General features: G+C 39.8%; 1 protein-coding gene across 3 annotated transcripts; it reads left to right on the top strand.

Moving 5' to 3' along the window:
* The first annotated feature begins 80 nt into the window (after nt 1–80).
* YIPF5 (Yip1 domain family member 5) lies at nt 81–12,618 on the top strand. Of its 3 annotated transcripts, none has more exons than XM_034779650.1 (6): nt 81–234; nt 981–1,097; nt 5,314–5,486; nt 6,508–6,653; nt 10,688–10,869; nt 11,574–12,618. In XM_034779650.1, exons 2-6 carry the CDS (start codon nt 991–993, stop codon nt 11,734–11,736), a joined length of 771 nt encoding a protein of 256 aa, XP_034635541.1. In that variant the 5' UTR covers nt 81–234; nt 981–990; the 3' UTR covers nt 11,737–12,618. The 3 variants fall into 3 exon arrangements, with proteins under 3 accessions (XP_034635541.1, XP_034635542.1, XP_034635543.1); XM_034779651.1 differs by having other exon boundaries at nt 133–315; XM_034779652.1 differs by having other exon boundaries at nt 159–180.
* The last annotated feature ends 2,978 nt before the right edge of the window (nt 12,619–15,596 follow it).

The raw sequence follows: 15,596 nt of genomic DNA, 5'->3' as shown, positions 1-15,596 counted from the left end.
CCTCACTGCGCCAAACACGCTCCCCTGCGCATGCTCACCCAGCGCCACCCGAGAGACGTTAGGGCGCATGCTCAGTCCCTCGAAGGTCTCGGGGACAGCCGGAACCGCCGCTGCGCATGCCCCGTCCCGCTTGATCCGGAAGTGGTTCGTTTGTTTCGTGACACGTCGCACCGGAGGAGGGTGAGGGGCGGCAGCCGGGGGGATTCTCTCAGCGCTGCGAGGAGGGGTTGCCAGGTGAGGTTGCGGCCAGGTAGGGGCCGCTAGTTCCCTGTCCTTCCGCGGGGCCGCTCCCCTGACCGCGAGCGGACACCAACGGTGAGCCCCTTCCGCAGCCCAACCCATTCTCCCCGGGGCTCGACCCACCCCGTCCCGCGGCTCTCCCAGGCCCCTGACAACAGCTCCGAGTGCCTGCCCCCTAGCAGGAGATTGAGTCGGGGTCCCTGCTTTCCAGAGGGGGAAACTGAGGCACAGAGGCGTGAGCTGATTGGCCCCAGGTTACTGGGAGACCGTGGCAGGAATTGGGGATGGGCGTACGGATTGGGGGGTCAGGGCCGTGAACGTGCTGTGTGGGCAACACACATTTTGTTGTTACTTAAAGCTGTGCCTCGTACTTGTGGTGTAGCTCCCTGGCTGTATAGCGCCTGTTGTTGCTTGGACCGTTAACACGTCTCCATTGTAACTATTAATCATACTGGTGACACATTTAACTTATGTATTAGTATGGAAGGAAACACTATATCCATTATAATTTATGTCTTTTGATCTCTTATAGTGCTGTAAAATGTTATACATTTACACACACAGAGATGTAGACACCATTTTTAAAGTATTACGTATATCAGAGGGGTAGCCGTGTTAATCTGTATCCACAAAAACAATGAGGCGTCTGCCATATCAACAATTTATTAGAGTTGTATGACAGCCAGAGGCCAAAGTAACCCTTTGTGACTCATACAAGCTTTGATGTTCTTATTTTACAGATAATTTGCAATGTCTGGGTTTGACAACTTCAATACAGATTTCTACCAAACAAGTTATAGCATTGATGACCAGACACATTCCTATGATTACAGTGGAAGTGGAGAACCATACAATAAGTAATTTGTATTTTTTTTTCCATTCTCTAACTTGTATAGTATTAGTTTATCCTGTCTGTGATTGCATTTCTTTACATCTCTAACACTTAAACACACACTAACAACAAAACTGTTCTAGATAAGAATGGCCATACTGGGTTAGACCAGTGGTCCATCTAGTCCAGTAACCTGTCTTCTGACAGTGACCAATACCCAGTGCTTCAGCGGGAATGAACAGAGTAGCAATTATCGAGTAATCCATCCTCTGCCATCCTCTCCCAGTTTCTGGAAGTCAGAGGCTAGGGACACCCAAAGCATGGGGTTGTGGCCCTAACCAACTTGGCTAATACCCATTGATGTACCTATCCTCCGTGAACTTATCTAATTCTTTTTTGAACTCAGTTATAGTTTTGACCTTCACAACATCCCCTGGCAACAAGTTCCACAGGTTGACTGTGCGTTGTATGAAGAACAACTTCCTTTTGTTTTAAACCTGCTGCCTATTAATTGGGTGACCCCTGGTTCTTGTGTTGTCTAGGAGTAAATAACACTTCCTTATTCACTTTCTTCACACCATTCATGATTTTATAGATCTCTATCATATCCGCCCTTAGTCATCTCTTTTCCAAGTTGAAAAGTCCCCATCTCCTTAATCGCCTTTCATATGGAAGCTGTTCCATACCCTTAATCATTTTTGTTATCCTTCTCTGCACCTTTTCCAATTTTAATATATGTTTTTTGAGATAGGGTGATCAGAGCTGCACACAGTATTCAAGATATGGCTGTACCATGGATTTATATAGTGGCATTATGATATTTTCTGTCTTATTGCTCTCTTTCCAAATGGTTCCTAACATTCTGTTAGCTTTTTTTGACTGTCACTGTACATTGATCAGATGTTTTCAAAGAATGGGGGGAAGCAGTAGATGTGGTATTTCTTGACTTTAGTAAAGCTTTTCATACTGTCTTGCATGACCTTCTCATAAACAAACTAGGGAAATATAACCTAGATGCTACTATAAGGTGGCTGCAGAACTGGTTGGAAAACCATTCCCAGAGAGAATTTATTAGTGGTTCACAAGCAAGCTGGAAGGACTTATCGAGTGGTATCCCTCAGGGATCAGTTCTGGGTCCGGTTCTGTTCAATATCTTCATCAATGATTTATATAATGGCATAGAGAATACACTTATAAAGTTTGCAGATGATACCAAGATGGGAAGGGTTGCAAGTGCTTTGGAGGATAGGATTACAATTCAAAATGATCTGGACAAATGGTCTGGAGTAAATAGGATGAAATTTAATAAGGACAAATGCAAAGTACTCCATCCAGGAAGGAACAATCAGTTGCACACATGCCAAAATGAGAAATGACTGCCTAGGAAGGAGTATTGTAGAAAGGGATCTGGGAATCATAATGGATCACAAGCTAAATAGAAGACAACAGTGTAACACTGTTGCAAAAAAAACAAATATCATTCTGGGATGTATTAGCAGGAGTGTTGTAATCAAGACACGAGAAGTAATTCTTCCGCTCTACTTCCCTAAATGCAGGGTAGTTAAGCACTGGAATAAAGTGCCTAGGGAGGTTGTAGAATCTGTCTGGAGATTTTTAAGAACACCTGTCAGGTATGGTCTAGATAATACGCAGTCCTGCCTTAAAGTGCAGAGGACTGGACTAGAAGACTTCTCAAGATCCCTTTTAGTCCTACAGGTCTATGATTCTATGACTCTAAAATCTTTTTTTTTTTTTTTTGAGTGGTAACAGCTAATTTAAATCCCATTATTTTGTATATATAGTTGGGATTATGTTTTCCACTGTGCATTTGTCAACAGTGAATTTCATCTGCCATTTTGTTATCCAGTTTTGTCAGATCCCTTTGTAACTCTTCATAACCTGCTTTGGATTTAACTATCTTGAATAATTGTGTATCATCTGTAAATTACGCTACCTCACTGTTTACCCCTTTTTCCAAATCATTTATGAATATGTTAAACAGCACTGGTCCCAGTACAGATCCCTGGGGGACAGTCCTATTTACCACTCTCCATTCTGAAAACTGATATTCCTACCCTGTTTCCTGTCTTTTAACCAGTTACTGATCCATGAGAGGACCTTCCTTCTTATCCCATGAATGCTTTCTTTGCTCAAGAGCCTTTGGTGAGGGATCTTGTCAAAGGCTTTCTGAAGTCCAAGTGCACTATATCCACTGGATCACCCGTGTCCACATGTTTGTTGACCCCCCCCCCCTCAAAAAATTCTAATAGATGGGTGAGACATGATTTCTCTGTACAAAAAGCCATATTGATTCTTCACCGACAAGTCGTGTTCATCTATTTGAGAAGGCATGAAGGCTTAGAAAGGGGAATTTCTGTGTGGGTGGGGAAAAGCAGGTAGGGAAGAGGTAGGGGACAAAGAGCAGAAGGGTCCAGAGGATCACAGTGCTGCAGAGGTGTCTGAGTTTTCCTTCCATAGGGGTGGAAAAGGAGATTTGCTTGTGGAGAGTCCCTTCTGGGCGTGGGTTTTGAGCAGATGGAGAAAGGGAAAATACAGACAATTGTAATGAAGTTAGACATTTTTTCTTAAATGTCTCTCTACAGTCTTGGCAGTTTCCTTCATTGATGTGCAGAAAGAACTTATTAGCATTAAATTATACAATGTACTTACACTTACATAATGAATGGAAAAAAGAGAACTATTGAACAATACTGTATTAGATATACAACATAACAATATTTTTATGTAACATCTATAAGAGGAGGTTTCTCAGAAGTGATTAGGTACCCCTCTGGGTGTCACAGTAGTGATTCTTTACTGGTGAAATTTTGCAGTACTAGTTTCAGGCTACCTGTGAGATAGTAAAGTGCTAAAATCTTTTTATTTTGAAGTGTGTGGGCGCAACCACACAGTTCAAACAGCTTGTATTCAAAAGTCTTCTGTGACCAGAGTTTTGGAAAATTTGAGTTAGAAACTGAAATATTACTAAGGTTGTCATCTGCATCAGGTCATGATGGTAGATGTCATAATGTGTGCTTACTCTCTGAATGTCATAATCCTCATCACATGTATGCTAAGAGTGGTGTCTGATACAAATGTTATATGGGAAGGGGGAAGATAGTCAATTTGACCAGGCTGTCTTAACTCTATGAAAATATCATATAGGAAGCTTAAACAATATGAAGACTTGGGATCTCCTTTCAAGATAGAGCTCTGTTAAATATAGGATTTAATACTGAGTATAAATTCATGCTGTCATTTGATAAATTATAGGAATCAGATATACAACTGAAGGGGCTATATTTGAATTGACAGATACCTTTTGCCAGTCTTCTGTAGGCCCAATCTTGTCATATTTTCAAATTAAATGGGCTTGGATTAATTTTGGGCTGAAAATGCTACTACACCTCTACCCCGATACAACCTGACCCGATGTAACACGGGTTCGCATACAATGTGGTAAAGCAGCGCTCCGGCGGATCAGTGCGTCAGCTCCCAGCCGCAGCGCTCCACTTCCCGCCACTGGTGAGTGCGGGGAGGTTGGGAAAAGGATGCCCCCCGTACTCACCTGCGGCAGGAAGCGGAGTGCCGCAGCTGGGAACTGGTGGAGTGGAGCGGGCTGGGGCTGGGCTGCTCCGCTTCCCGCCGCTGCCGGTGAGTGCCTGGTGGGGTAGGGGGGGTGGATAGAGGTCAGGGGACAGGGAGCAGGGGGGTTGGGTAGGGGGTGGAGTCCTGGGGGTGATTAGGGACGGGGGTCTCTGGAGGGGACAGTTAGGGGACAAGGAGCAGGGGGGCCAAAGCAAGTTTGATATAACTTGGTCTCACCTATAGCGCGGTAAGATTTTTTTGGCTCCAGAGGACCGCCTTATATCGGGGTAGAGGTGTACTTATAGGTGTCTAAATTTTTTATCACTATGTGATATCTGATGGTAAAAAGGTGTAAAATCTTATAAGCTAAGCAAGATTTGACCGGATTACGTAAATTAGAGACCTGGAGATAAGGAGTCCATAAACCCATATACCTTTTCAAATCACACTTTACTCCTTGTGGTGGGTTGGGGTGAGTGCATCTGTGCACCTACACATTTAGGGTGGGAGGAGCAATTAACTTCATTTAAAAAATTAGCTAAACGAGATTGTATATTGTATATTAAGTTGTTATCGAAAGAGTGTCTTATGTGACTGGGGAAAGGTTTACAAAAAATCTGTGCCTGCCAGTAATATTATGTTGTTCTCTACAGACAATATAGTGGCTATGACTACTCTCAGCAAAGTGGATTTGTCCCTCCAGAGATGATGCAGCAACAGCAGCCTTACACAGGGCAGATTTACCAGCCAACACAAACATACACTCCAACTACAGCACAGTCTTTCTATGGAAGCAATTTTGAGGATGAGCCACCCTTACTAGAAGGTATAACTTGTTCTTTACTACTCATCTCCAAAACTGCCCCTAACTTGGGGGTAATCTGAGAAGTAAGGAATGTACTCTCTAGTTAACTAACTTCTAATTTTTTTTTTAATTTCATCTGTCATGCCTGCCTCTGAGTTCCCCTACCAATTTCTCACTTTACAGTCACATTATCTTTATTTCTCTCCCCTATTGGTCTGTGAAAGTCACACAAATTAAATGGGAAATTGACTGTACATGGCATTATGTCAAATGTGGGAATAAAAGCACAGATTTTTTTCCTCAGTCTGTTATAATAGGTGTTGTTTGCAACAACAAAAGGTTACTTTTTTTTTAAATTGATAGTGCCTCTTTAATTATAAATAACTGACTTTTTGGTGTTTAGAACCCAAATTCTAATTTGAGGAAGGAAGTAATAAAGATGTAGGATATGTCCTACATAGAATACAAGGTGCCGGAATTGATAGATATTGAGAATACTTGGACTGATGGCTGGATTTTTCACCTTCTCTATACATTGTTATGCTCTCAGTCAGAGTTTATGACAAATTACCTTTCCTGTTACTAATGACGAGGGAAGTACACTTTGGATGGAAGCAGATCATGTACATTCTATTACTAAGCAAAATTCGTTTACTAATCTACATAGCTAGATTTGAGTTGGTAAATCAAAACTGTACAATGCAGAGGGTCAGTCTTAGAAGCAATCCTGTCATTGGGTCTGCCCAAGGAGATCTGATTGCAGAATCTGGGCCTTAGAGACTAGCAGTCCCTCACTCCTGAGTAGTTGAGAACTGGAGTGCCACAGAGACAGTGCGCTCAACCCCATAAAGGAGAGATGGAATGTCTCCAACATTCTTTGGTCATCTAAAGAACGGCACTTGATAACCTTCATTGTCTTGCCTTCAGTCTGGAGCAGATTTGAAAGTGACGGGGCAGGAAAAAGAAATGGTGAAGAAAATGGGGGCAAAGGAGAAATAAAAAGGGAAACAAATCTGCATAATTCTTTTCATGTAACCTGTAGAATTAGGGATCAATTTCGACCACATCTGGCAGAAGACACTAACAGTGCTACACCCATTAAAAGTAGCAGATGGCAGCATCATGAATGAGACTGATTTGGCAGGACCAATGGTCTTCTGTCTTGCCTTTGGAGCCACGTTATTGCTGGTAAGATACAGATTGCAAAATATTAATGTGTTAATCATAGTCCAAAAACATTGAGAAAAGCTAAATTATCCTTGGGTCTTTCATAAGAATCTCCATGGCCTGGAAGTCACAAAACAGGCCTTGACCAAGGATTTATGGTTCATTAGTACATGATTTTGGGCCTGATTCAAAGCCCCTTGATGGAAGTCTTTCCATTGTCCTCACCACACTTTGGGTCAAGCCCTTCAAGCTCAGTATGTAATGTGCCATGTTGCTTTATGTAGTGACTTCTTCGCATATCTTGCTTTTGTGTAGTGTAATATGGCTTCTATTGTCATGAAGACTGAGGACCATAGTCACAGGGGGGGGGGGGGGGGGGGAGAGATCAGATGACTCATTGTCCTTAGTTTTATAAAGTTAAATCTTCAATTTTAACCATATTTCAATTTCTTCTCCTTGTACAAATCAAGATGTCTTGTTTGATGTCAGAAACACAGTTTCAATAGAATGTAATTGTTTTATTTGCACAAAATGTTTTAATTTGGTTGCTTTATCTATGGTTTTGGCTCTTGATACATATTCCGTTTATACATTTAGTAGATTTTTCTATCATGCCAGTTTCTGATGCATTGAAATTTTACTTTGGGTTATTCTAGTATTTCTTTGTTCAGTATACTTCGGCGTAGTCTATACTGGGGGCGGGGAGAGGGCGGCTCGATCTAAGTTATGCAATTTCAACGTAGCTGAAGTCGATGTACTTAGATCTACTTACCATGGTGTCTTCACTGCGTTAAGTCGACGGCTGACGCTTTCCCATCGACTCTGCCTGTGCCTATCGCCTTGGTGGAGTACCGGAGTCGACAGGAGAGCGCTTGGCGGTCGATTTATCGCATCTAGACTAGATGCGATAAATCGACTCCCACTGGATTGATCGCTGCCCATCGATCCAGCGGGTAATGTAGAAAAGCCCTTGGTTTATTGTTGGTGGTGTTTTTAGCTGATTGTCTTTAAGAAAAAAATTACTAATAAAGGAGGTTCACAATTATTCAATTACTTTTTAAAATTATATTGCTATGGTTGACATTAGACTTGGTGGACACCACCAACAATGTCAGCATTATTAGGCATGATTTACCACCAAATCAGCAAAACAGTAGCCAAAACTGTTAATGTTTGCTGATTGACCTATAGGCTTCAATGGGAACAGACCTGTGGTCTCCAACCTTTTTATGCCCGGGATCACTTTTTGAATTTAATGGCAACCCAGGATCTACCCCGCCCCACTCACTCACTCTCCCACCTCTCTCTGTCACTCACTCTCCCCCACCCTCACTCACTTTCACCGGGCTGGGGGTAGGGGGTTGGGGTTCAGGAGGGGGTGCAGGCTCTAGGCTGGGGCTGAGGGGTTTGCAATGTGGGAGGGGGTTCCGGATTGAGCCTGGGGCAGGGGGTTGGGATGCAGGAGGGGGTGAGGGGTGATGGCTCTGGGAGGGAGTTTGGGTGCAGGAGGGGGCTCTGGTCTTGGGCAGGGTGTGGGAGTACAGGGTGCTGGCTCTTGAAAGGGGTCAGAGCTGGGGCAGGGGGTTTGGGTGCTGGCTCTAGGAGGAGGCTCAGGATTGGGGTCAGCCTCTTGGTGGGTGGCACTTACCTTGGGCGGCTCCCAATCAGCGGTGCAATAAGGTTAGGGCAGGCTCACTGCCTACTCCCAGATGGGGCCAACGTGCCACTGTGGGGGCATGTGGCTACACACGGTGCCCCTCTCTGCAAGCACTGCCCCCCGCAGCTCCCATTGGCCACAGCTCCCCGTTCCTGGCCAATGGGACCTTTGGGGGCAGTGCTTGCAGGCAGGAGCAGTGCACGGTAGGAGACCCCTGCCCCCCTACGGCCAGGCTGGCCGCTTCTGGGACAGGCGGGGTGCCTGCCTTAGCAGCAGCCTCACTACACCGCCAGAGATCATGTTCGACTGGGAGATTCTCTAGAATCGACCAGTCAATCACAATCGACTGGTTGGTGACCACTGCTATAGGTGTTTTGCCAATTAAACTTAATTGGAATAAGATTGACCTAAAGTTATTGCTTTTATCTACAGGGCTGAAAGCAAGCATAATCTTTCATCATTGGTGTCAGTGAAGTATAAAGCAATATTTAGTTTTCTGAAGCTTAAATGATTTAGTATATGACAAAGTAGGAACAAGCCAACTTCCTTGTCATTGTACATTTCAGTATTTTTAATAATTTTCAACTTTGCATGCTTATTTTTAAGGAAAATGGGGCCCCTAGTATTGAGGGCCCTCGTATTGAAAGGAACACATTCTCTCTGTAATGGACAGGTCATGAGATGTAATTTTATCTTATGGATTTTCAAGTGTCTCCTTGACATGCTCAGCTACATTTTATCCAATCTGTCATCAGCAAGAATATTTTAGTTATTTAAACTTATCTATTAAGTTGCATTACCATTTGTTTTTATTTTGTAATATTAACCAATTTAAGACTCAGACTTTAAGGTCAGAAGGGACCGTTGTGATAGTCTAGTCCTGCACATTGCAGGCCCCAGAACCTCACCCACCCACCCACGCCTGTAATAGACCCCTAACCTCTGGCTGAGTCACTGAAGTCCTTGAATCATGGTTTAAAAATGTTGTTACAGAGAATTTACCATTTACACTAGTTTAAACCTGAAAGTAACTCATGCCCCATGCTGAAGACAAAAAAAACCTAGGGTCTCTGCCAATCTGACCCAGGGGAAAATTCCTTCCCAACCCCAAATATGGCGATCAGTTAGACCCTGAGCATGTGGGCAGGACCAACCAGAGAAAGAATTCTCTGTAGTAACTCCGAGCCCGCCTGCTCTAGAGTGAAGAAAATAACCACTTGTATGTGTTATCAGTTTGAGAGTGAAATGAAAACTGATCTGAAAATGGTCATGTGTACTGTAGGCATAACAGGTAGGGTTAAGACAATAGGAAATACACTGAAATGAAAACAGCTGAGAACGTGGTATATGGGAGGATATTACAATGGTGGGTATATCAATAAAACTCAGGATTCTGTTTATTGAATGTCTTGAATTTTTTGCAATATCAGGCATTTGGCTGATACTGCCTCTGAACAGCGTTGCTTTTGGGTCTAGAACTCAGCGTGTCATAGCCTGCTTTTCCCAGATATCTCACTATTTCTCTATAGCACTCAGTCATTTGGTACAGTTATTTTGCTCTGTCTAAAAATTAAAGAATGAAATCCCTGTGCTTTGAGCACTGTAGTTCAAACACTTTCCTATCTGCCAATCTAATGCAGTCACGCAGCTCTGTCCATATTGGAGGCATTCTTAAGCCATGTCTCCAAGTCATGCTCTGAGAGGATACATACCTAAATATCATGGAATCAGATTTTTAAATAGTGTATTAACACTATTTTATAAGACCAAAAATAATTCTAGATAGGAAACACAAAACTTGAAATATTTTATGATGATGATGAATTTACACTGTGCTATAGCTATGCATGGCACTTCACAAAAAACAATTTACCCCCTTGAGGCAAAAATCAAGAATCTGAATCATTGGTAGAGATGGAAAGAGTTATGTCACATAGAACATTTTTCAGTGCATTGCTAATTTACATTTTTTATTTAGTAGTTGATCATTTCCATAGTAAAGGTGCTGATAAAAAAACATTCAGATAATCTTCAGAGTAGGATCAATATGCAAATATAATGGAGTAAATCAAGCAGACTTCATAAGATTTTGTAGCCCAACTAGAACTACGTTACATAAGCACACTAAGTTTGCAGCTGGTTAGATGCACCACTTTTTGTAATTGAAAACTGATATGGTAAATATGCCTATTGGACATTATACAAGTACTCTGTTTGGATTATTTGTGGGATGCCTTTCTTAATCCTCTTCATCTTTATCCCCTAAATTCTACTTCAGATTCATCACTAGGTCAAAGATTACCACAATCTTATACTCTCCTTATTATTTGTAAAATGCAGTATTTAGTCAACTTGAAGACAAAACATGTTTAACTTGTGTTACTCCTCTCATCTTTAGGTTGGTAAAATTCAGTTTGGGTATGTGTATGGAATTAGTGCAATTGGATGTTTAGGAATGTTTTGCCTGCTGAACTTAATGAGCATGACGGGCGTCTCATTTGGCTGCGTTGCTAGTGTCCTGGGATACTGTCTTCTTCCTATGATCCTGCTTTCCAGTTTTGCAGTTATATTTTCTTTGCAGTAAGTATCAATACTAACTATTTATAATAAAAACCTGCTTCCATATATTGCGGATTTTTCTCCCATTGCAGGGGAGTTCTGTTAGATGGAATTTATACTATATTAATAATTGATTTGTCAAATGAAGTAAATGTTTACACAGCATGAACACTTATTCACACTGTCCATTTTCAGTTATTACAAATTACTTTTAGATTCAAATTATAGCATACTTCAGACATATTTACTTGTCAAACAACTCAAACAAGTTGTATATCAGGATATAGAAAGCTAAAATAATTTAAGAAATATAGATTAAATTTTAATTAATGTTGAGTCGGAAAACTAAGTTAAATGCCCAGTATAAAAGAAAATCACTAACTTCATTACTCATCACAGAAAGCTACTTGTACAGAAGTACAAAGGAACACCTTGTTTTGAGTTTACTCAGTTCTAAACCTTTTTGTACTTAGAACTTAATTTGTCTTTTTTAACTAGTCATTCTCAAAGCTTTACTGAATAGTAATACTAATTTTATATTTACTGAAATTCCTTGTACTTTTTATTTAAAAACCCTCAATGATAAAATTCAGTATAAAGTTTAAAAACAATCAACCTTTGAAACATATTTAACTTACTAGAAAATATTCTAATTCCTGCATTTGTCTAAGCGCGCGCGCACACACACCTACCTTTTTAAACTGCTCTTTTCTTGTATGTTACAGGGGAATGATGGGAATTATTCTCACTGCTGGGATTATTGGATGGTGCAGTTTTTCTGCTTCCAAAATCTTCATTTCTGCCTTAGCAATGGAAGGACAACAGCTTCTAGTAGCATATCCCTGTGCTTTATTATATGGAGTCTTTGCTCTTATTTCTGTGTTTTGAACTGACTATTCTGATTACTGGACTTCAGTGGGCCAAACTGAAAAAAAAAAAATCAACTTGGAACACTTAATTGGACCAGCAAAGATCTACGTCGCTGCTATCATGCAAACTTAACTCTTGAATTGTCTGATGGAGCAATGGAAACAAACATGTCTCGTTCACTTTTATAGGACTCTTGAATACTGTTTGAATTGACCTGCAGTGTCTATAGCTTTAAGTTTTCATGCTTATACAGTTAAAAATGTAATGTTTCTTTACCATTTCTACAGCCTTTAGAAAAGTAACTTCGGGGAGTTTTGGGAGGGTTGGGGGCGGGAGAAGTGGAGTTGTAGTTATATTTGGTAGGTTCTTAATCAGCAAAAGTAAATGAAACTACAGACATTGCAGTCTTTATTCAAAAAGAAAAACAATCTTTGGCCAACCCAATTCCTGTCACCTCTATTGCAAAGAGTTTCTCAAGCAAGTTGAAAATTGCATATTTTCTGTATTTTAACAAATACTCTTTAAGCTGTTATTTATACAATGTGTTGGTATTTCAGAATTCAATATGCAATTTAAATTGTTTAATTTGAAAACAAATCCTTTAGTCAAAAGTATACAAATAAATTTCAGATTTGAAATGTGAATGTGTTTAGATATTAGCATCAGTTTAAGTGGCTATACCTTATCTTGGGTTTATCAAGATTACTTGCAGGAGCTTGTTCTAATAATGCACATATTAATGGCTCAAGAGTAGACTTTTTTTTTTTTTTTTTTTGGTATTTACTTCCAGTGAAACTACCCCCACTATTTTGAAAAGCATATTAAAGTGTCATGGTTGTCAGTATTGCAGTTATTGTAAAGGTCATTTGATGCATATTGATTAAATTTTCCCCTAAATAATTCTGAGATGGTACTGGAGTTGACTTTCTAACCTCTCTCCGCTTTATGGTTTTGAATGACCATAACAACTAGAGAATTTCAGCTATTAAAATGAAATTGGAACTTTCACATTGGAATAAACCACACTTAAATAAAACAGCAATACTCTTCCCTTCTGGTTACTCTTTTGATACGTTTGAATTAGTTTTTTACTCTGCTTAAGCTTGCAGTAAAAGCATAAACTTGTTTTTGGTGACAGTCAACTCTCAGACTCAGCATTGTCATAATTTCATGGAAAAAATAAGTAGGAAAGGGAAGATGAGTAGTGTTAGTTTATACACTTTTTGCTTAGTTTTAAAACATGCATGAAAGAAACCATTCTAATTTTGTTTTACACACTTGTGGTTATGAAATTCTTCTTTCTATGAGTAGAGTCTGGTTTAAAGATTCCAATCCTGTTCCTGTCTGGGAAATATTGGTGAAATGGTAAAAGCTCGTATCAAATACAAGTTCTTGGCTGAGATTTTGCTCTTATGGTGGTAGAGTAACAGTTGACTGCATTGTCGTTACACTGGTATAAAACTGGAGTAACTATCAGATAGTATAATCTACTTGTACAGTTTTAGAGTTGAATTGCCAATCAGATACGTGTAGTTTTAAATACTTTTTGATAGGACTAAAAGAGGGGAAATGACTTACCATTCAACTAGTTCTTAATATTATAGAGAAAGGTTATAAAAATACTTTACATAATTTGAAATTTTGCATGTCTGGAAACTACAGTTTACTGCTTTGAGTAGCTGTTGTAAAAACTTGTGTAACTAAAATATTTTCTGGTATTCTTTCACTAGTCTTTGCACAATGACTAGGCAGGGGTCTTCCCAGAAAGACTGTTCTGTGTAAACATCAAGGCCAAGTTACTTATGTATTCCCTGGTGAGAAATATTAATACTACTCCATCTAACAGAAGTGAAGCTGTAATCTATTTTAACGTAAATGATTGTTCCACTTTTCCTTCTCTGCCCTAATAGTGTTTGTTTCAACAGTTAATGCTCATGTGCCAAGGTAACGCAGTCATCCTGGAAATAACTTCTTGACAAACTGTCTGCACTTTTGAACCTTTTTTTTTTAAATTCAGTTGTTGAATCACAAGGGACGGTAAGTTCTGTGTTTGCAATTGGCCTTATTTTAAAGGGAGATTTAACAAAGCAATCGGATACTAAAAGCTACTGCCATTTTCAATGCAGGCTCTGATCATAACATTGCAAGTGTCTCTTGCTGTTGCATGGATGGTGAGTTTTAAAGGGACAGTATAAGAGACACTTATTAACCCTTCTCCCACTTGTGGGAAAGTGAGTATAGGTAACCATCTCGCAGTAACATCCGTGGAAGTTGGGCCTACTCTTCAGAGATGCTGAACATCCCCATCTGCAAATCCCACAATGGGAACTGGATGCTCCCATATCCACAAAGTAAGGAGAGAATTTTATCCTTAACTGATCACATACTATTAATTCAATGTGGCAGACTTCTCAAAATTGATTTGAAGTGTCATATAATATAGTATAGCTATATGCTATGAGCCATAGTAGATACTACACTATACACCTCTACCCCGATATAACGCTGTCCTTGGGAGCCAAAAAAATCTTATCGCATTATAGGTGAAACCACATTATATCGAACTTGCTTTGATCCACTGGAGCGCGCAGCCCCACCTCCTCTTCCCCCCCGGAGCGCTGCTTTACCGTGTTATATCCGAATTCGTGTTATATCGGGTCGCATTATATCAGGGTAGAGGTGTATATGCCTTAACTTTGAATTTCTTTTCATGAGAGTAATTAAGATTGTCAACACAGTCTTATCCTATCAGTGCCTTATTACAAATTATCCAAATCAATATTAGGAAAATCAGTTTTCTTTGTCATAAAGTTAAAAACATTTTACTCAATATTTTGTAGTTGGTTTTCATCATAGATGGAAATACCACAGCTGCCCCAGTGCACAAAGTTCCTACTCTGTTTAATGAAGAACATTATCTGCTGATGGAGCACAATGTCCTGTGTTTCTGCAAGTAAATTAAAATGATTACCTTTTTAAATGAGAAGTAATGAATTAGAGAACTGTTCCCCTAATAAATTTCAGAGCTCAAATACTTTGAGCACATTAGGTTCTAAAATTCATATTGCATTTTTGAGAGCTAGACTAATTAGTCCTATCTTGAATATATAAATTGTTTAATGTTTGAAAACTAGCAGTAAATCTGCAGATAGCTGGCATGGTGATTAATTATGCATTAAACTGTTTTTAAATAGCTTTTCTAACACTGTGGCACAATAAGAAAATTAAGTGCAAAGAAAAACTCATTCATTTTTTTGTTCTAGTCTACTAGTTGTCTTTTCTTTTTATAGAAAGGGAAAACTTAAAAGCAATGGGAGAAAATATTTACAATTTCTATACCACATTTTTGTAGATTCATAAAACATAGGTTTTGACATTTAGAGGGACACTGTCAGAATAAAACTCCCCTCAAAAACTCTTTTACCAATAAAGCCTAATTCACTTTTTGCATTTTACTATGCTCAGACAGTGAAATTTAGACTAGTTACATTCAGTAGGTAGTTCCTGTGAACTAATACTAGCAAATTGTGGTATCGGGGTTCATGTTGCTACAGAAGCGAGTTTTTAAAGTGTGTTAACTGAACATTTTTCAATTATAAATTCAGTTTTAAAAGCCACACTTAAATTTTGGGCCTAAATTAGTTTGACGGGCATTACTTTCATTGTCATGAATTTCCAAAAAAACAGTAGGTAATACGAGTCCATTGAGTTCATTTATCCAACTCTCCAAAATGAACTATGTTTCCCATAATCAGGTTCTCTGTCACCCCACCCCTGGATTCCTTCATATACCTTATCGTAGGGTATCTTTCACAAATATATAGGAATGCATGTTCACACTAACATTTGAGGCCTAAATGTGGTTTTAGCATATCACT

The sequence above is a fragment of the Trachemys scripta genome, chromosome 8 (assembly GCF_013100865.1).
Source record: "Trachemys scripta elegans isolate TJP31775 chromosome 8, CAS_Tse_1.0, whole genome shotgun sequence".
Classification (NCBI taxonomy): Eukaryota; Metazoa; Chordata; order Testudines; family Emydidae; genus Trachemys; species Trachemys scripta.
This window is presented reverse-complemented; position numbering and strand designations above follow the sequence as displayed.